The 20,503-nt window shown below is 35.1% G+C and overlaps 1 protein-coding gene across 1 annotated transcript; it reads left to right on the top strand.

Annotated features, from left to right (window-relative positions):
- The first annotated feature begins 319 nt into the window (after window positions 1-319).
- LOC115969583 (RING-box protein 1a) lies at window positions 320-4,254 on the top strand. Its single transcript, XM_031089257.1, has 5 exons — window positions 320-501; window positions 676-726; window positions 992-1,051; window positions 3,714-3,785; window positions 3,890-4,254. The coding sequence occupies exons 1-5, from the start codon at window positions 369-371 to the stop codon at window positions 3,925-3,927; spliced, it is 354 nt and encodes a 117-aa protein (XP_030945117.1). The 5' UTR covers window positions 320-368; the 3' UTR covers window positions 3,928-4,254.
- The last annotated feature ends 16,249 nt before the right edge of the window (window positions 4,255-20,503 follow it).

The following is a 20,503-nucleotide window of genomic DNA, read 5'->3' on the forward strand; positions in this document are numbered from 1 at the left end:
AACAAAATTAGATGAAAGACCTAATCTGAATAGATTTAAAATTTAGAAGACCCAATTGAACAAAAATAAAGATAAAGGCTTGAAATGAAATTCAATCAAATTTATTGGATGCAATATGCATTTTAACTAACAAAAAAAAAAAAAAAAAAAATCCAAAAAAAGAAGAATGCATTATCCATGGGCGCAAAAGACAATGGGCCTCATATCCATAGAACTCAAGCCATACATAAAAACCCGTAAGAAAACCCAGCCCATACATACACTGGGCTGGGCTATGAGGCTGCGATTCTCTATAAATTAAAGCACTTGTCCAATTCCAGAACTACTCTTTCGTTTGCTTATTCTTGAACCAAGAGCTCTATCTAGCCATGGCGACCTTGGATTCCGACGTGCCGATGGTCCCAGTCGGCGAGGCTTCGAGCAGTGCCGGACCTTCTTCCTCAAAGAAGAACAAGCGTTTCGAGATCAAGAAGTGGAACGCAGTCGCTCTCTGGGCCTGGGGTACCTCTTCTTTCCCAAACCCTAACCCTAGCTTTCTCTCCCTCTTTTTGCATTATTTTGTTACAATTTGTGCCTTTGTATATGTTTTATGCGTATATCTAGGGTTTTTAATTTTTTTTAGGGTTTTTGATGATTGACTCTTTGGAGTAATGTAATGTTGGTTTTTGCTTGCAGATATTGTGGTTGATAACTGTGCGATTTGCAGGAACCATATCATGGATCTTTGTGAGTTTCTTTTTCTGGCTTTTGATTTTCCATTTGTTCTTGCTTATGACCTTAACTTACGAATTTCTACTCAAAATTTGGCCCATTGTCGAATTTTCGCCCTTGTCCTTGAATTATTGGAAATTTTGTGTCTAACAAAAACAGATGGGAGATTTATGGGTTTTTTTTTAAATAAATAAATAAACAATTTGTGGTCTAAACTGTGTGTTTTAGCCTTTAATTATTAGTATGTATTTTTATTGTGGTCATGGTGTTTGCTGATCAGGCATTGAGTGCCAAGCGAACCAGGCTAGCGCTACAAGTGAGGAATGTACAGTTGCTTGGGGTAAGATTTCGATTCTAAAAACCCTATTCTTCGTTTACTATTATCTTACCTTGTGTCTCTGTATTGGTTTAGTTGCTGTGTTGACCATTGTCAATGACCTTTAAAGAGTGTGGTAGGTTATAGTTTTTAACGTGTTCTATAATACACTCTTTCAATTCATTCCTTTATGGGTTTTTCTTTTTCTTTTTTTTTTCGATTTTAGTCCCTTAACTTTAAGCTGTTTTAAATTTAGTACTTTCACTTTCTAGAATGACGTTTTAGTGGATTTAATGTTGTAGATTGGATGGAAAAATTACATTGGAATCAAATGGAAGTTAAATAACTTAAATGAATTTTGGAAAAAAAAAAAAAAAAGAACTGAATTGAAAACAATTCAAAGTGAGAGGATGTAATTGGTAGTTTAGCCTATTATTCATAAGCTTGAAACAAAGTGTGCTTGATATAAGGGATGGTGAAGTATTTCATAAATTTAGTTCTTTGTGTTGAATTTTGCTTCATAAGGATATCTATTGTTTTCTTTGGTTTGGTTGAGTTCTATAATACACTCTTTCAATTCATTCCTTTATGGGTGTTTTTTTTTTTTCAATTTTAGTCCCTTAACTTTAAGCTGTTTTAAATTTAGTACTTCTGTGTAGGTCCATCCAATCTTGCCCCTTATTGTAGTACTTTCACTTTCCAAAATGACGTTTTAGTGGATTTAATGTTGTAGATTGGATGGAAAAATTACATTGGAAACAAATGGAAGTTAAATATTTTCTATAAAATCAAGTGGTTAAGAATATGTTTACAAATTTTCTATGTGATATGAGCATGACATCTCTCTTGTTCTTAATGCAGTATAATTTGAGAATTAAAAGTTTCTTAATATTTTTACTCTGTAAAATGTTATTTATATTTTTGAATGTTTGATTAATGATGTCTTGGCCAAACCCTATGTTTTTGTTCAGTGAAAAGAGTTATATCTGACTATTTTGTGACATAATCTTTCAGCTTCATACTTCTGCTATTGTTATTTATCAAAAATAAATAAATAAATAAAAATAAAAAGAGAGAAAGAAAGAAGAAAAAACTTTATAATTCTGCTATTGTTAGAAATGATTCGGAAGAATCAGAACACAACATGGTAAACACATTTCAGTTAAATAATTTCATATGCCCCCAACCTCTATTCACAAGTGCTCGTGCGGCTGAAGACACAACCTTTTATACTTACATAGCATTTGGTTTGGGGAATCTTGGATAATCTAATATGCCACATAGCATTTGGTTAGGGGAATCTAGGATAATCTAGTATGCCCCTAGCAATCATTTCCCTAGGAATGTGATGCTGAAAACCTAGATACTTGGAAATATAAATGTTCACGTTTGATGTGATTAGGGATCTAATAAAGTTTCTTAAAATGTGAGATCTCAATGTTTGGTATGTTTCTAGGAATAATGTAGAAATTATTTATTCCCCCCAAAATATATTGTAATACCCATCATTTTATGTGGCTTATTGCAAATAAAGAAAGGGATTTGACAGCTTTTTTATGGAAAATGAAAAAGTAATTAACTTTTTTGACAGTTTTTTCAATTCTCCATAAAAAGTTTCCCAAAGAAAAAATAACCGGACCTATAAAGAAAAAATAATTTGAGCCATGAATTATATCTAATCTCCTATGATGATAGTCTAATATCATTTTCACATAATACATGCAAGAACAACAAAAATATTTCAATTTATTTTCTTTCTTTTTTATGATCTATTAAGACATCATGTCTTGTCAATCAAAATTATTTATTTTTATTATAAGACTAAAACAGTTCGAATAGGAGATAAAAATCAAAGTCAATGATAATCCTTAAAGGGGAAGATAACAACCCCCCCACACCCCCCCCCCCCAAAAAAAAAAAAAAAAAAAAAAAGAATACATAGAAACGACGTGAACATGGATCCCCTCCTTTTTAAAAGGGAATCACCTTCCCACAAAAGTGAGGTTTGATGGGATTCTAGAAATCTTCAAGGATAATCCCAAAAGATTACCCAAAGTCAAACAACTTGTTATGTTAGTTATTCAACAAGTTTTTATGGGGCAGGACCGTACCCTTTAGGTTTTACATTCAAAAGTAAAAAAATTTCAGGGCTGTACCCTTTCTACTCATAAGCTTCTTCTGACCCATTTCATTTGGGGATTCCATACTGTTACAAAACATAGGTAGAAATAATAAATATTATTGTCTATAAAGTAGTAATGGCCGGTCTTCCTTTAAACTTGTTGAAATACCAGCATTAAGTTGATATGTGATTCTGCACAATCAAATTGCTTTGATATGTTTTATGGCCCATGTCCATAATGGTGTTACAAATTAATTACCCATTTTTCTTTTGGCACAATTAGAAGTGTGTGTTAAATGCATTTTGTTAACAATAACCCTACACTTGTCAGATCTGTGATTTTGTACAGCTTGTATAAACATACTGTGTTGCAGTTTTCAATTGATGTGTGAGTTGGTGTGGTAGTAAAATACAACCTCTTATGTGCTTCTACATCTGGTTGTGCGCTGGTTTTTGCATTTATCTCAATTTTTGAAATAAAAAAGTAATTAAGATGATTATTATTGCATTTTCCACTCGTGTGCATATGATCTCTTGGCTGAGGGGCTGGTTTTTTTGATGTAGGGGTTTGCAATCATGCCTTTCATTTCCACTGCATCAGTAGATGGCTCAAGACTCGTCAAGTGTGCCCATTAGGTAAGCATTGTGCTTAACACCCCCTCCTCTTCTTTTTCTATCTGTCTCTGTCTCTTATATCATTTTAAGAACTTTTTTTATTTCCTTTCTTATTGCTTTTGCAGATAACAGCGAATGGGAGTTTCAAAAGTATGGTCATTAGAGTCAACATGAAGTGGCCTTTGGACCCGCGCATCTGTTTCTGCTACAGTTTTGCTAAGAAAGACCAGGAGTTCGCATCTCTTTCTGCTACAGTCTTGGTAAGAAGGACCAGGATCTCTTATCTGTTTCCATAATCCATTTACTCTTTTTTGTGAATTGTGCTGGAGTGTCTTATTTCCAAGAAGCATTTGGACTGTATAACTGTAGGAGTTTGATTGGTTACATATCAAGTGCAATATGTGAAGTTCTCTAAACATTTTTAGCACTGTTCGATGTTTCTGTTTTTCCATGTTTTATCGGCGGTTGGATTATGCGAATTTTTCATTGACATGATGATAGCTCATACTTTACCCCAGAAAAAACTGTGGCTCATCCTTAAATATTTTTCTGTGTTTTTGCCCAAAATCTATTGTAAAAAAAAGCTGCCTATGCCCTATGGTCTAGCCAGTTAGCCGCCATCTGTGAATTGGTTCTGAACTCCTATTATGACAAAAATTCAGGGAACAGCAACTGTGCCTATTGTACCGTCGCACTAGAAATGTTCTCTTAAACCTGATTAGCTCACACCGGTGCACGTGTCTTCGCTTTTCTCTGAAGAAATTTTTGTAACTAGTTTTGGGGTGGGGTTTATATACATAATTTTCGGGCTAATTTAAAGGGAGAAGACAAACACAACAAGGGCGATGGAAAAGTGGCACTGGGCTATAAACCCATTGGGCTAGATAGTGTGATTAAGCCATGCGAAACATTGCCTTTAGTAACTGTTTCCACAATTGGCTTGGTCTCTGGATGTTCAAGCATTGACTAGCTGCAGTGAAACTTTTGGAAAGAGTTAATATAGCATTCACAATTTGGGCATTCTTAAACCATTTTAAGAAAGAAATGGTTTAAGCATGTTGAAAAGGCTAGACATAACATCATTTTCCAAGAAAATGTATTTATTTCAAGTATACGTATACCCAATTATGTCTTGCTGCTCTCAGATGGTCCATGACTTATATATTCCCTCCCAACTTCCCTCTCAATAATATGGTGAAACAAAACTATGTTTTTCATTGAGAATGTCATTATTCTAAATATTATTCAAACACACAAAGTCATTACCAATATTCTTTTCTTTTCTTTTCTTATTTTTCAACGAAAAGTAGGATTCTATATTCCTTGATCCGATCCTACAATTCAATATATGAAACTCTTCCACCAATCCTACGTAGATCCTAATTTGAACAAGCTTGATTACATGATTTTACTAATCCCGTCTGGTTAGCCTGTGATGATAAAAATTATTGTTAGCCAATTAGCTAATTCTTATAATGTATATGTGGTTTACCATTTGTGAATTGGTTCTGAACTCCTATTAGGCTATTATGAAACAAAGTTGAGGGAACAGAAATTTTGTGTTCATTGTACTGCTGCACTTCTGAAAAACAAATAAGTCTCTCATGATGATTATGTCTAAAAATAGGGGTGTTCATGGGTGTTTACGTAAGTTATAGCTGCCAATCAAGAGGGAAAAAAAAAAACAAAATAATTTGATATTTATAATAAAGGATGAAAGAGTTAAATCAGTGCCTAGTCTGAGCAATCATAGTTTTGTTAAGCCAACCCGAAGGATACGGCCTAGAATTTCACACCTTACACAACCTAAAAGTATTCTGTCAAGCTCTACCTAAGTTGGCCGATCAAATCCAAGTTTGGTCCTTCAATTAGAATAGCCAAGTATGGTCGACATGTACCACAAAACTAATAAACCTCCAATATGATGTGATCTACATTAGGCCTTCATAAATCTATGGAGTTCCCAAAGGAATTTTCTTAATTTTATTATTATTATTAATATGGATCAAGGATTTTGTATATAGCTAGAACGAGCTTCAAAATTTACAAATACTAATTTGTTAAGAATTAATCGGATTGAAGCTATAATGTCATTATTTACTAAAATTCAAATATCAGCGAGAGGTCACAATTTGTATCGATTAGACAAATCAAACTTGGAGAGTCTTATATAGAGATTAGCTACTGACCTCATCTAGCTAAAAAGAAGTGTATGAGGGAGTACATCTCTGACCTCATATAGCTAGAAAAATGTTTGCACCCCATCTTTTCTATACTTTGTCATTTTCTTGAGCTTACTCTAACTTTTCCGGAAGAGGGGATGGGGTGGAGGAAGGGGCTTATTGCTTGATCACATGTCGTTCTATCACACGTTAAACAGCTAATTGGTCGCTACTGTTCTGCTTCTCCATTGACAATAAAATAATGTAATTAGTAAGTAAAGTAAAATAATTGGTGGTTTAAGAAAATAATTAATTAATATAAGTAATAACATTTCTGTTGTGGATTTAATTGGATTATAAAGCATCTGATAAAAATAGTGAGAGATTCAATACGTCCAGCAATGGCGTCTAAGTATACCATTTACCTTCTGGTAACAAACACAAATACAAATGTGGGATATCCAGCAACAACATGCTAAAGAGATAAAGAGGTCCAGCAATGCTATTAAATAGATTTAACAAAGCAATGTAAATATTTTATCAAAGCTATGTACATATATTCGGCTATGGCAAAATAAAATATTTTTCATAGCCAAACGAGTATCCAACAATGTCAAGTAAGTAAGAATAAGACAGTAGCACAAATATGAAATATTAGTATAGTCAAGGACAGAATCAGAACTCTAATTTAGGAAGCGGAATTATAAACCAGAAAAAATTATAATAAAACTCCAAATAAGCATTCATTTAGTATTAAGTTATTAACAAACTATCATTGTTTCTCAAAAAAACAAACAAACTATCATCAAAGATAAAAACACAAAATTATTGTTTCTTAATACATTATAATGCAATCATTTATGATAATAAAACTTGACGTTTCTTAAAGCTTAGAAATCATCTTTGAATAAATTCATATTAATTGTCACATTGATGTCCTTTTCAATGAATAATATTTTAGCATTTTTGTTGCGAATATTAGTTTTGATGACATTCATAACTAAAAATGCTCACTCCATAGTTTTTCACTCTCTCTTCTCTTGGTTAGGTTGCCTAGTCACTTAGGGTTTTTTCTTTTTTTTTTTGGTTGTGTCTTTGATGTGTGTATCTGTTGCTAGGTTAGAGAATTTTTTTTTTTTTTTTTTTTTTTTTTTTAAGGTCTAGGATGTTTGTTTTAGGTAAAATTAATTGATTGAGCTTAATTTTTTTTTTTAGTTTTGCTATTTGTAATTTTTGTTGTTGTACTAATTTTTTTTTTAGCTTGTTAATTTTGTTTTCAATTTTACATCTATAAATTTTTTATGGCCTTTAAAACAATTAATAATATATTGTTAAAGGGGGCTGAGTGTAATTTTATTCAAACAAATTGCTAAAATTAATACATATATTAATATATATATAGTAGTATTTTTTTTATTTAAAAAAAATTGGGGTACCATTGCCCACAAGTGGCAAAAAAAAAGAAATTACATAAACATGATGAATGTGAAAGTAAAGCTAACAAGTTAAATTTAAATTGTAAGTTAGAGAAGGAAAGTGAGTAAAAGAGGGGGAGAACATAGTTTTGGGTGGTTTTTCATGATTTTAATGGGTTTTGGTTAAAAGGTTTTTCTATTCATCTAGGAACAACTGCCAATAACATAGCAGAATTATAAGTTGTTCATTTTAGTTTAAATCTAGCTTGGAATATGGGGTTTAAACATTTTAATTTACAAATAGATTCTATCCTGGTTTTGCAATGGCTAACACATGATGGTGCTTATGCGCTATATCTTTATGTTTTAATTAATGACTACAGGTCCCATATCACTCACGAGTAGATCGTCTTTCTTGCTTTCATATACCAAGAGACTAATGGAGTGGCTGAGGGACTAGCTAAAAGAGGAAGCTTGCAAATAGATAAAAATTTTGTATATGAGTCTTGCCCAAGTTTTGTGTATGAAAAGTATCTTAGAGATGTTTGTCAAATGGGCACTATTAGAAAGTACTATGTATCAAACTATGCACTCTCTTAAACTGTCTATTTGAATAAATAAAACTTTCCCATTGTACCAAAAAAAAAAAAAAAAACGTATTTAGGGAATACGAGTGAAGAGGATTCAAAGCAAAGGTATTTTTAGGAACATGCACGTTCGGGCTATGACATGGTTTTTATTCCCAAGCAAACATGGTCAAGGTACATGAAGTTCATAGGAGTAGTAAATAAATTATGACACAATGGCCCAACTTGTGTAGTTCAATAATTTGGGGTGAGAGCCCAATATATCATGAAGACAAATAAATGACCTCATGCTTGATTGTTTGGGCTCAACCTGTGCATTATAGCCCAAGTCAAGGTTACCAAACAAAAAATCCAAAAAAGAGCCCTCAATTCTAACTTTTTTTTTTTATAAGAAAGTTTGCTCCTAATAATAGCTCTTTATAATCAGAACAAAATATCAATCGGTTTATGGTGTAGGTGGGGATTGAACCCCCAATATGTTATTTAATCATTAGAATCTTTATCAGTTGAACTAACTGAGACTCACCCCTCAACTCTAACTTAATTGTCCCTTGGCTATTATTAAATGCTTGGAAGTATCTTTGTACTTTTAGAGTCTTGTATCTTTTGTAACTAGCTGGGGATTTTGAGTGTGGAACTTGTAAACTATGGACATTTATTAGCTTTCGCTACAGTGAGTGACAATAATTTGTAACTGCTTATGTAGGGTTAGGTTGTAAACCATGTTGTTGCCTACCACTACCTCTACCAGTGACAATACTTAAACCAGTACCTATAAGTCTTTGGATGTCACCTGTTAATGGAAAATTTTAATTCCATCAATCGTATTCGTAGAGTTTTTAGCAAAAATTGGGGTTAAGGAAAGCGACTCCAATGAACACGTAGTTGACTACTGATTCAATGTTGCCACCTGCCAGTAACTTTTTTCAATTTTGCATGTCGAAGTTTCATTAACGGTGCCGTACCTAACACTCGAGGACTCCAATTAGTTCTAGTTCTCAACGGAAAGCCCTTTCACAAATCTGGCATAAATCATATAATAATGTGTGTATAAATAACATAAATAAGTTTATTAATGCCAAGAATTTTGTAACTCAACAGACATTTATTGATATTTGGAGATGTCAAATGTTAAATTCACTCTCTCCCATTATAATCATCAAATTATAAAAATAAACAATAAGTTTAGAGTCACATAATAAACCACCCTCCCAAGAAAAACTATTGTATGTACTCTAGTGTTTTTTTGGTTATGTTTATTGTATATAGTATATACAACGGTGCTGTACCGAACTCCAATTAGTTGTAGTAGTCAACTAAAAGCCCTTTCACAAACCTTAAATAAATCATATAATAATGTGTGTATAAATAACATAAATAAGTTTATGAACGTCGAGAATCTTGTAACTTAACCAACAATTACTGATATTTGGAGATGTTAAATGTTAAATTTTCTCTCTTCCATTATAATCATCGAATTATAAAAATAAACAATAAGTTTAGAGTCACATAATAAACCACCCTCCCAAGAAAGAAAACAAAACAAAACCATACCAACTAAACTATTATAAAAATAAATAGGGGTAATTACACATAACCCACCTGTGGTTTGGGCGAAAATCACTTTGTCTACTCGTGGTTTGAAAAGTGTCACTTAACCCACTTGTGATATGTTTCTGTCAATCTCCGTAACCCACCTTAAGCCCAGCCGTTACAAAAACATCTCTTAACCCCAAAACACAACATAACGCGAATCAAAACACCCAAAATTCATAAACTTTTCGAGAGAAAGGCCTGTGATGAGATCAATGTGTTTTTCGTGGTTTGGAATGTCTAGAGGGGGAGAAAACAGAAGTTTCGCAACATCAAAGCTAGGGAAGGTAGTTTCGGTAAAGAAAATCAAGGTATTTGTGTCTGTTCTCGATTTAGGATTTCAGATTTTGTTCAAGTGCCAACTTACTGTGTGAAACTCTAAATTTGTACTTCCCAGTAATCGTGTTTCGTTGATATGTCTTCATCAAGTGGTCATTTCTCAAGCTCATGTGAGCATATGTGCAATGAGCAGACTTATGTTTTAAGAACAAGTTTGAGTTTGTATAATTTTGGAGGAGGTTCTTGGGTTGTAGCCATTATAAGGTTGGTCCTAAGTGTCCTTTCTTTGTTTGGCTTGATAACCCAACCTGTCCTCGTGGGAATGAAACTGCACCTTTGGCTCTAGAGAGGATGTCTAGACTTTAGAATGCTCTCCAACTTGCCAATGAGAGCGAAAGGACAGGTCTGGAAACAGTGGATGCAGCAAGGCAGAAGAAGTTAGGAAAATGGCAAAAAATACTCTTGAAAATGAAGCCAAAGCCAAGGAGAGGGAGAGAAAGGCTCGAGCTGTCTATGCAAAAGCTAAGGAAAAGGCCATGTTTGCTGAAGAGAAGCAGAGAATGTGGAAGTTTGCATGCATTTTGTCATGGATCTTTTTTGTTATTGTTATGTTGTTGTTGTGTTTTGGCTCAATTGAATTCTCTGGAGTGAAGAGACCGAGGTTGTCATCCTGAAGTAGTTAATTGGTTAGTAGAGATAGTTATGGTAATGGTGTTAATGAATTTGCATTATAATAGTACTAGCCTACTGATGTAATGTTTTGATGTGTCAATGAACAAAGAATTGGTCAATTATTGAATATTTTGTGCATACCATAACAACCATTCAATGAAAGAAGTATTGGTCATGCCACTAGTCTCTAGGCATATAATAAAAGAAGTATTGGTCAATTATCAATGACCTACACATACCATAACAACCATTCCAAAATAACAATTTTCATACACTCTATATTGGAAAAATCTACATGGACACAATCTGTAGTAGCAATAAGTAAACTTCCATATAATCTGGTTTGGACAAATAATGCTCCATACAAACTGTTTTGGACAAATAATGTTCCATACAAATTGAATTGAATAAATAGCACAACTTCCAAATAATACCACAACTTCCATATAATACCACAAAATTTCGTAACATAATAACAACTTGAAGTGTATTGTACCTTAACTTCTAGTAAATTACAAAAAACCACATTCCAAGGTCAGTTACACACACACATGCATATAATTGCTCAAAACAAGGTGATTGTTTTTTACTCTAATTGATAATTACAAAAAGCCAACAGTGGTCTTCACAAAAAACACCAGTTGCAAACCCACATGTTCTCCTGCCCCTGCCTTTACTCCTAATGCTGGCATGCGTACCCACTAACTTTTTGTAATTGATAATTACAAAAAGCCAACAGTGGTCTTCACAACAAACACTAGTTGCAGACCCACATGTTCTCTTGCCCTTGCCTTTACTCCCAATGTTGTTATGCATACCCACTAGCTTCATTTCTTACCTTTACTCTTTCCACCAACTGAATTCATTTTTGGTGGCCTTTATGCAGCAAGCTTGATTCTGGGGCTGCATGGGGTGCATTGCTTGATTTTGGGGTTGTATTGGGAGCATGGCTGATGGCGAGGCTGTATTGGGAGCATCACTTGATTCTGGAGTAGAACCTTGTGAAGCAGAGTTTGGAGCAGCAAATATGTCATCACCAAAGTCCTCCCCCTCTAAGCCTTCATATAGCCAATCATCATCATCATCTCCCTCAACATTCTGTTCTTCAACCCTTGCACCAACATCAACATCTTATTCTTTAACTCTTGCACCAACCTCAACCAAGGGAGTCAATACTGTACTGGAGGCTATACCGGTTTGGCCAGTGGTACGATATATTTTGGATACTGGTCAATACCGATGTACCGTTTCGGGTTTATAGCTATTTTTAACTATTTTATACAATATACAAAATTATATTTCTAATAACTCAATTTACCACCTTTACAACTTTTTATCTTTTATGATGGAGTTATCAACGTAAATATATAAAAGTGAAAACTATTAAATAATCCAACACCCACCAAACTCAATAAATGCTAGTCCCACATGTCAAAAGAGTGGTAATATCAATTCAAAATATCATCTGATGCTTTGAGAAAATCAAAAGCTAGTGTACTCTTTTGACCAAGTTTACTCAGCATTTATATTGAAAAAGTAAAAGGGAAGTCTAGGGAATGGTAAGTGTAGAGAACGGAAGTTACAAAACAGAAGAAGCAAATCGGTCATCGTTGAGTCCTTAAAGAAGATGGTAAAAGAAAAATGTGAAGAATAATGAAGTCGAAGTCTTGAAGAAGAGGTGAGTCTAACTTCATTTTGTAAAGCTATTGTGCGTTTTTCTTTCATTTTTCTCTTTCTTTCTGTTGGCTTTTCTTAACTTACTCAGATTTGCACCATCTTGCCCTTAAAAAACTGCCAAAATTACCCAAAGAAAAAAAAAGGGTAAGCATTTTGTGTTTCGGTCCGGTATCCATTTACCGACCGAAATAGCCGGATTTCGCCGATACAGCCGGTATTTTTTCCGGTATGAAACAAGGGGGGTATTTGTATCAATTTACTGGCCGGTACGTTATATACTAGTCGGTATGGTACGAGATTAACTTCCTCGACCTCAACATCTTATTCTTTAACTCTTGCACCAACCTCAACATCCTCAACATTCTCAACATCTTCTTCTTCATCATTCTCAACATCTTCTTCTTCCTTCATACAACTTCATCATAATCACTCTCCAAATCTATTTCATCCACTCCTCCATCACCACCTACACCACCTACATCACCACCTATTTTTGCCACTCCCCCTCCATCACCTCCTACATCATCATCTGTTACTCCCCCTCCATCAGGATGCTCAACTACCAGTGGCTCCACATCTATGTCAATATAGATTATGATTTTGTTAGCTGGCCATACCCTATGAAAGGTAGTCATGTTCATCACATCTGGATCTGTTTCTATGACCCTTAAATTATGCTTTAGATCACCTTCAGGAAGTAAATACCGATATCTACTGTGTTCTTTAGGAGCACCAACTAGATGGCATAAATCTTGAATTTTAAAGAAACTCAACTTGTCAAGGTCAATCTCTGTCAATGTATGTACAGACCCACCCACATATCGTAAGGTTGGATCCTCCACAAAACATCCCCCAACATGAATTTCAATGTCAAATGTGAAGTCAACCATCTGCAATTAAAATAAGTAGTTTGTTTACATACTGACATGCAAAAAACGACAATAAGCCAAAAGAAACAACAAGCCAAACATAGTGTTGTTTTGTTTTCATATAAAATTTGTTTTGTTGTTGAGAGGCAACACACAAACAAAGGACCACATATAGCACATGCAAAACTAAATTCCCAACAAATTCATAGGAACTACACTACCCACAGTTCACAAACAAGTGTAATCATTAACAAATAAACTTGATTCTTTCAAGTATACACATTATATAAACAACCATAGCAGTACATTAGCTACATCCTAAGTGATTCTACATATAAATAGCAAAATGAACATTTAACAAACACCAATTTTGAGAAAATTTTACAAATCCTAACTACGTGGGTGGGTCGCGGTAAAAAAATGTCATCAAGAACCCAAATGCAGATCAACAACATTCACACATACCTTCTCTAGCTTTGATATTGCGAAACTTGTGTTTTCTCCCCCTGCAGACACTCCAAACCATGAAGAACATGTTGATCTCACCACAAGTCACTCTCTCAAAAAGTTTCTGAGTTTTTGGTGTTTTGATTCGCATTATGCTGTGTTTTGGGGTTAAGATGTGTTTTTGTAACGGCTGGGCTTGAGGTGGGTTACGGAGATTGACGGAAACATACCACAGGTGGGTTAAGTGACACTTTTCAAACCACGGGTAAATAAAGTGATTTTCACCCAAACCACAGGTGGGTTATGTGTAATTACCCCAAATAAATAAATAAAAATTGTTGTAAAAATTATTATGACTAAAGCGTTATGTATATTCCATACTTGTTGGGCAAAAATATATCATAATTTGGTAACAAGGAAGTCATGACCTTCCATTTTCTATCATTTGTCTCCATCCACTTCTGTTCGCTGAAGGCTTCACATTGATGTTAGGGTGATCCTGTGACCACCCAAACTTGAAGAAAAAAAAAAATTACTAAACTGACTTATTGTGACCACTCTAAAAAAATGTTGAACACTCTAGCTTGAAAATCACAATAATTTGGGTTCAACAAAAATAAGGTTAATGTTATATCCACAACTTATTTACAATAATTTCACAACAAATCCTATGAGGTAAGCTATTACAGAATCTAATTTGGACCCAATACTAACATCACTTTTTATCCACTAGTAATAGCTTGTCATATAAGATTTGTTGTGATAATATTGTGGACATAGCATTTCTCTAAAATAATTATAGTCCTCCAAACATAATCCTTAACACCTTAAAAATAAGCTTAAATAACAACAAAAATACCCCAAACAAAAACAAGATTAGATCAAACAAAACTAGTGAACAAATTATTCAACAAACAGCCTGTAAGGATAATAGACCCAGTAATATATGTTGGGCCGGGGGCCCGGTCTAAGGATGTCCAGTAGTCCGAGGACAATTAAATGTCGTCATGGAAATCCACATTAGTGAATGAAGAAAGAGGGTTTGGTCATATGGGTCCAAAAAGGTGGTCTGAGGAACACATCAGTGGTCCAAAGGTGTGGTCTGCCATCCAGGGCAACATTCCAGAAAGTTCTATTGATAAGAATACATATCATGAAGGTACAGGACAAAGGAGAACTATGAAATATCTAAGAGAAAACTGCTACCACCTCATGAAATGCTCTATAGCTAACTCTTTGGTTGCATTAAAGAGAAAGTGATACCTAAATAGTGATTTTCATCCCTACAACTACTTCCAAAGATTTCAGGAATGTTTTGATAGAACTAGGATCACACTAGTAACCTGTTCTACACGTGGATGGTGAAGATGAAATGAGAAGAGTGTATAAAAGAGAAAGAACACCCTGAGGGAAAGGGATCAGAATTAAGAGAGAAAAACACTGTAAGAACAAGAATTAGACTTGCAACCATATTAACAAGAAATATATTCTAGAACTAATCTCCTCAGATTAAGCTGAAGATGTTTCTCTTTGAATTAAACTATTTTATCTTTATTTTCTTGTCATCTAGGCCAACTATAATTGCTGCATGATCCGTTAGAGCCTAGTTTTCAAACCCATTCTCTACAAATTTATTGTATTGCGCTCTTTGATCCTAAATCCTTTAACTCTTTGGGTTGAGAAACCAAATCTTGCCCTTACAAAGCCTATATAAGAACAAAAAATAAAAATAAAAATCCCTAATTCATTCAAATTTGGAACTTGTTTAACCCATTACTTAAAAATAATCTCTAATTTTATTTTTCCATAAAAAATTGTACCAGGCGAAATATTATGGTTGCAATTTCTCATTGGTAGTATTGGCAATTACGCTTTCTTTGGTGTTGTAATCGCAACAAATTTGTTCTCCTTAGCCACTTTGCTCATAGTTTTACCAAATACCATTCCTCTCTCTCTCTCTCTCTCTCTCTCATTTCAAACTTCCTCTTACTTTATTACTCTCATCTTATTAGTTTTTTTTTCTTCTCTTTGTTAATAGAAAGAAATTATAATACTTCATACATTTGCCTTTTTTTTTTTTTTTAAATTGATATATTCAAGTTAATTTTTTATTAAATTTTGTATAATTTCAAGTTTTTAGTAACCACCTAAAAAATAATTCCTAGAGCCACACTGCTTCTATGTCTATCAATCTTTTTTTTCTTTTGAAAAATGGTCAACAATTTATGGTCCTCCAAACATAATCCTTAACTCCTTAAAAAAAGCTTAAATAACAACAAAAATAACCCAAACAAAACTAGTGAACAAATTATTCAACAAAAAGCCTATTTATAAACAAAAAATAAAAATAAAAATCCCCAATTCATTCAAATTTTGAACTTATTCAACCCATTACTTAAAAATAATCTCTAATTTTTATTTTTCCTTAAAAAATCGTATCAAGAATACTGTGGTTGTAATTTCTCATTGGCGGTATTGGCAGTTATGCTTTCTTTGGCGTTGTAATCATAGCAATTTTGTTCTCCTTAGCCACTTTACTCGTAGTTTTAGCAAATACCATTCGTCTCTCTCTCTCTTATCATTTCAAATTTCCTCTTACTTTATTACTCTCATCTTAGTAGTTTTTTTTTTCTTCTCTTTATTAATAGAAAGAAATGGTAATACTTCATACATTTGTGTTTTTTTTTTTTTTTAGATTGGTATATTCAAGTTAATTCTTTATTAAATTTTGTATAATTTCAGTTTTTTTAGTAACCACCAAAAAAAAAAAATTTCCTAGAGCTACCATTGCTTTTGTTCCTTTAAAACATTTTTTTCTTTTGAAAAATGGTCAACATTTTATTTTAATTGAGAGATTAGAATAGGATTCAATATTTAAATCACTAGATGTGGCTTCATTGAATTAAATAAAACGTTCTTAGAGAAGAAGAAATAAGTGAAAATAAGTACTATAACATTTTTTGAAACAAAAACTGAAGTAAGAGCCCCCATAAAATATTAGCCAAATTAAGGGTGTTCAGCAAGTGGGGCAAGAAACCTCTCCAATATTCTACTAAAAGGTAATAACTAGTAGTATTTAACATTTTTCCATCCCTTTCCGACACCCAGTCATTTTGAAGAACACTTCACCCCTTTAGGGACGGAGTCAGAACTTAAAGTTAGAAGGACGGCTTTATTGTTAGTTGTGTGTTTAGGAATGGACAAAATTATTTTATTTAAAATTTTTTTAAAGGTCCGGATTGTAATATTTTTTTGAAACAGAAAATGAAGTAACAGCCCCCATAAAATATTAGCCAAATTAAGGTTGTTCAGCAAGTGGGGCAAGAAACCTCTCCAATATTCTACTAAAAGGTAATAACTAGTAGTATTTAACATTTTTCCATCCCTTTCCGACACCTAGTCATTCTGAAGAACACTTCACCCTTTAGGGACGGAGTCAGAACTTGAAGTTAGAAAGGCAGTTTTATTGTTGGTTGTGTGTTTAGATATGGATAAAATTATTTTATTTAAAATTTTTTTAAAGGTCCGGATTGTTTGTTTTGAATAAAATTAGTTGATTGGGCTTAATTGTTTTTAGCTTTAGTATTGGTAATTTTTATTGGTGGACTAATTTTCTTGGGCTTGTTTATTTTGTTTTAGATTTTAAATCTAGCCTTTAAAAGAAGAAAAATGTAAAGTTACAAACTTTTTCACAAATTGTTAATGTGGTAAGTGGTTATTAGTAATTTAAAAGTGATATAAGTAGTGGGTCCAGATGCAAACAAATAAAAATTTACTACCTCAACAGTTTTGTAAAAGTATTGTAGAAAAATTTGTAACTATAACATTACTTTTAAAAGAATCATTAATTATGAAAGGGGGCAAAATATAATTTTATAAAATAAAATTACTAAAATTGGTATATATATATTGAGAGTATATACTAATATTAAAAAAAAAATATATATATATATATATTTATATATTTAGGGGTGCTATTGCCACCCATTGCACAAGTTCCCACCCCACCCCCCCCCCTACAATCTTCCGCTGCTATTGGCACAGAGTTAGCCAGGGCTTCTTCCTCGAGTCCTTTCATGATTACAATCATTAACAAGTCCCATCGTAATGACTGGGCGTTAAGCATCACAAGCTTACGGGAGAGAATCTCGGGATCAACTTGATTGGATAACGCGGAAGCAACATCCAATCTGGCTAGCTTGGATTCCCTATAATCTCATATTGTATTCGAATTCTCATTTATGTTTGCGTATATATCAGTTTATTCAACCTGGCCTGTTCATATTTAATCCAAATCTTGGATTCAAAATAGATTTCAGCAACACGTGTAAAGGCTACGGAGTATATTGTATTGTATTGTCAACTAAATTTCTTTCTTTAAGCCCCGTTGTGTGCCAGTGCCACACCCACGCTGTCAGCCAGAGGCCGATCTTTCTTTATCTTTTACTTTTTTATTCTTTGGGTGGAGCTCTGACAATGTGGCATGCTTTACAACTTTGTACTGAGGATTGAGGAAGGAATTTTCATTAATCGAATTATGAATTGAATACTGTCCCACGTTTGGAAAAAGAAAAAAAAAATCGTTAACGGAATGTCCATTAAGAATGATCTATTATGAAATTTATTTAATAAAAATTTGGTATAAATTAATAAAATGACTAAAAATAGTATTAAAATGATAAGTGACTTTATTAGCTCTACATTTTATAAAATTAGTCAAAAATCTAACAAAAGATTGACTTTATTAGTGTAAGGACTCAATTCGTAACGACCCAAAATGATACTGGATTCGCACGTAAAAAATGTCCAAACAATATCATTTGTAGAGCGTAGGTTTGTAAGGCTAGACCTTGGTCACCGGACGGTGGTTAGTTGTGGTATTCATACAGAATTAAACCGTGTTCGCTCAAGGAGTGTTTCTCCTTGAGGCGGTCTAGGAGACTCTGGTTCTTGGCCTTTTTTCCCAACCTCCTTTTGGCGCATCAACCTTCACATTATATAGCCCTTCTTGGTTGATCCTAGCCCTCCACTTGTTGATCAGGCAGGTGCCTACTTAAGTACTCGTCCCATCAGCTGCCTCCCCTTGCTTTTTGTTAGTTGCGACAACCGAAGTCACCCTGTTCAGGTGTCTTTTCTCATTAATATGGTTAGGACGTTTGCGGGCGCGTTTAATGCGGAGAGGATGTATTTACCTTGAACCAGTTCCGCACCGTACTCCCACGTGGGTCCCATTCTACTCGCCTCTTCTTCAAGGGGCTTTTTGGGGGCAGCCTTCAACGAGATGTTGCTCTTCCCTTTGAAGTCTTGGAATGCCGAGGACAGGGCCATCCTCGGCTGTGCCCCCGGCATTTCGGCCTTTCCCTATTCGTCCTCGACAAATACCTTTCTCGGCACGGGCCCTGGGCCTTAGTGGAGCGTGGGTCGGATCATAAGTTCTCTGACCCCACAATAGCCCCTCAAAATCCTGCTATCCTGCTCTTCGAACGGATAGGAGAGTTTTGATGACATTAGACATCTGTCAATGCCTGTCAATCCTTATCACTTATCGGTTCTCGAGACTTTTCGTCTGCCCGAGACACGTTCCTAGAGACTTTGGAAGTGAAACGTGGCTCATTAAATGCGGGCGGCTCTGTGTTTTCCACGTTCTACGGCATGATGGAGATCTAACGGTGGGGATTTCTTTGCTTTTATGGGCAGAAAAATTCGTGCAGTTACTCTCAATGGGAGGCATAAATGGTTTTTGGAACGGATTTGTCTCTTCAGTTTTGCACTTAAGAGTTCTAGTGCATATACCCTAGGTTCATCTGAACTTTCGTCCAAACTCAAGTCTATCTCCAGCACAAAAAGCCTGTCCGAAGCACCTTTCCACTTTTCTGTAAGTTCCCTGCCACGACGTGAATTGGTGCTATAATCTCCAAAATTTAAAGGGGAAATCCTATTATATGAAGACGAGAGACGAGAGGATTCGACTAATTCAATGCCTCCCTAATTCCAACAAAAGGTTAAACAAAGATTTCCTTATCGTATCTGGTAAATGGCATGATGGCAATCTGTGCCCCACGGTAGAAGGAGAACCAGGTGGGGTATAGGGATTGGAAGGGCGCCGATCCTTTGTGCCATTTTAATTTGATGTGGTTCGGTAACTAACCATGCACATGTATTTTTCTTGCAGATCCACACGCTTTTCACCGACATTTTCACCTAGTTAACCGGGTGGACTTGGAGACTATTTTTCAAGTGGCAGTTTTCGTAAATGACGGGGATGGTCAAGTCCGAGCCGCTCACAAAATCTTAGGGTACGCTCCCCTTCAGAAGTCATTTGCCGACCACAGGCACGTGATCAGCGCTAGCCGTCCTCAACTTCCAAAGATTACCGTGGTCGAATCAGGATTTTTAATCTCTGAAGGATCATCTGTCCCAGAGGGCATCTCACTGGTGGACCTCTCCTCATCTCACCAAGTACCGGGGGACGAAGGCGAGTTAGATCAATCTGAGGAGGGATTTGGGGTATTTGACCTAGCCGACCAATCCGAGGATCCTTCTGGTGATATAGGTGATCCGGCCTTGTCTGAGACGGAATTGTCATTAGTAGGCACATCTTCCCAAACCGAGATGGGACTTAAGAGAAAGCCCCAGACCAGCTTATTCGACCTCCTCGAGGGTCAACCGGGGAAGGGTGCGCAGGGAATACCGCAGTCCAGCGCTCCGTCTCCACCACCTCAGCTCCAGACCATCCAAACTAGATCATCTTCCACAAAGTCGCAGCCACAATCTCCCCGCCCCAAACTTTCTGCTCCTCCCCAACCAGCTCTGCCTCCTCGGCCGGAGCCCACTGACTCAAAAAGAAAGAGGAGTCCTAAGGGTAAGGAAGCCATGGATGGGGAAAAATCCCAATCTTCTAAGGAGAGGGATGAAACTCCGCGTGTGAAACAATTGAAGATTAGGCACCAAAGTAAGGGTAAAGAGACTGAAACCCAATCCGCCCAAAGCAAGGGAAAGGGGATCGAAGCCCAATCCTTGCCAAGCGCCTGGCTTCCT

Source organism: Quercus lobata, chromosome 11 (genome assembly GCF_001633185.2).
Source record: "Quercus lobata isolate SW786 chromosome 11, ValleyOak3.0 Primary Assembly, whole genome shotgun sequence".
In the NCBI taxonomy this organism is placed as follows: Eukaryota; Viridiplantae; Streptophyta; class Magnoliopsida; order Fagales; family Fagaceae; genus Quercus; species Quercus lobata.

Excerpts from the sequence above, each read along its gene's own strand:
- LOC115969583 (XM_031089257.1), top strand. The coding sequence starts at position 369 with ATGGCGACCTTGGATTCCGACGTGCCGATGGTCCCAGTCGGCGAGGCT. Across the intron at positions 1,052-3,713 it reads GGAATGTACAGTTGCTTGGG|GGGTTTGCAATCATGCCTTT; the intron begins GTAAGATTTCGA and ends TTTTTGATGTAG. Across the intron at positions 3,786-3,889 it reads TCGTCAAGTGTGCCCATTAG|ATAACAGCGAATGGGAGTTT; the intron begins GTAAGCATTGTG and ends TTGCTTTTGCAG.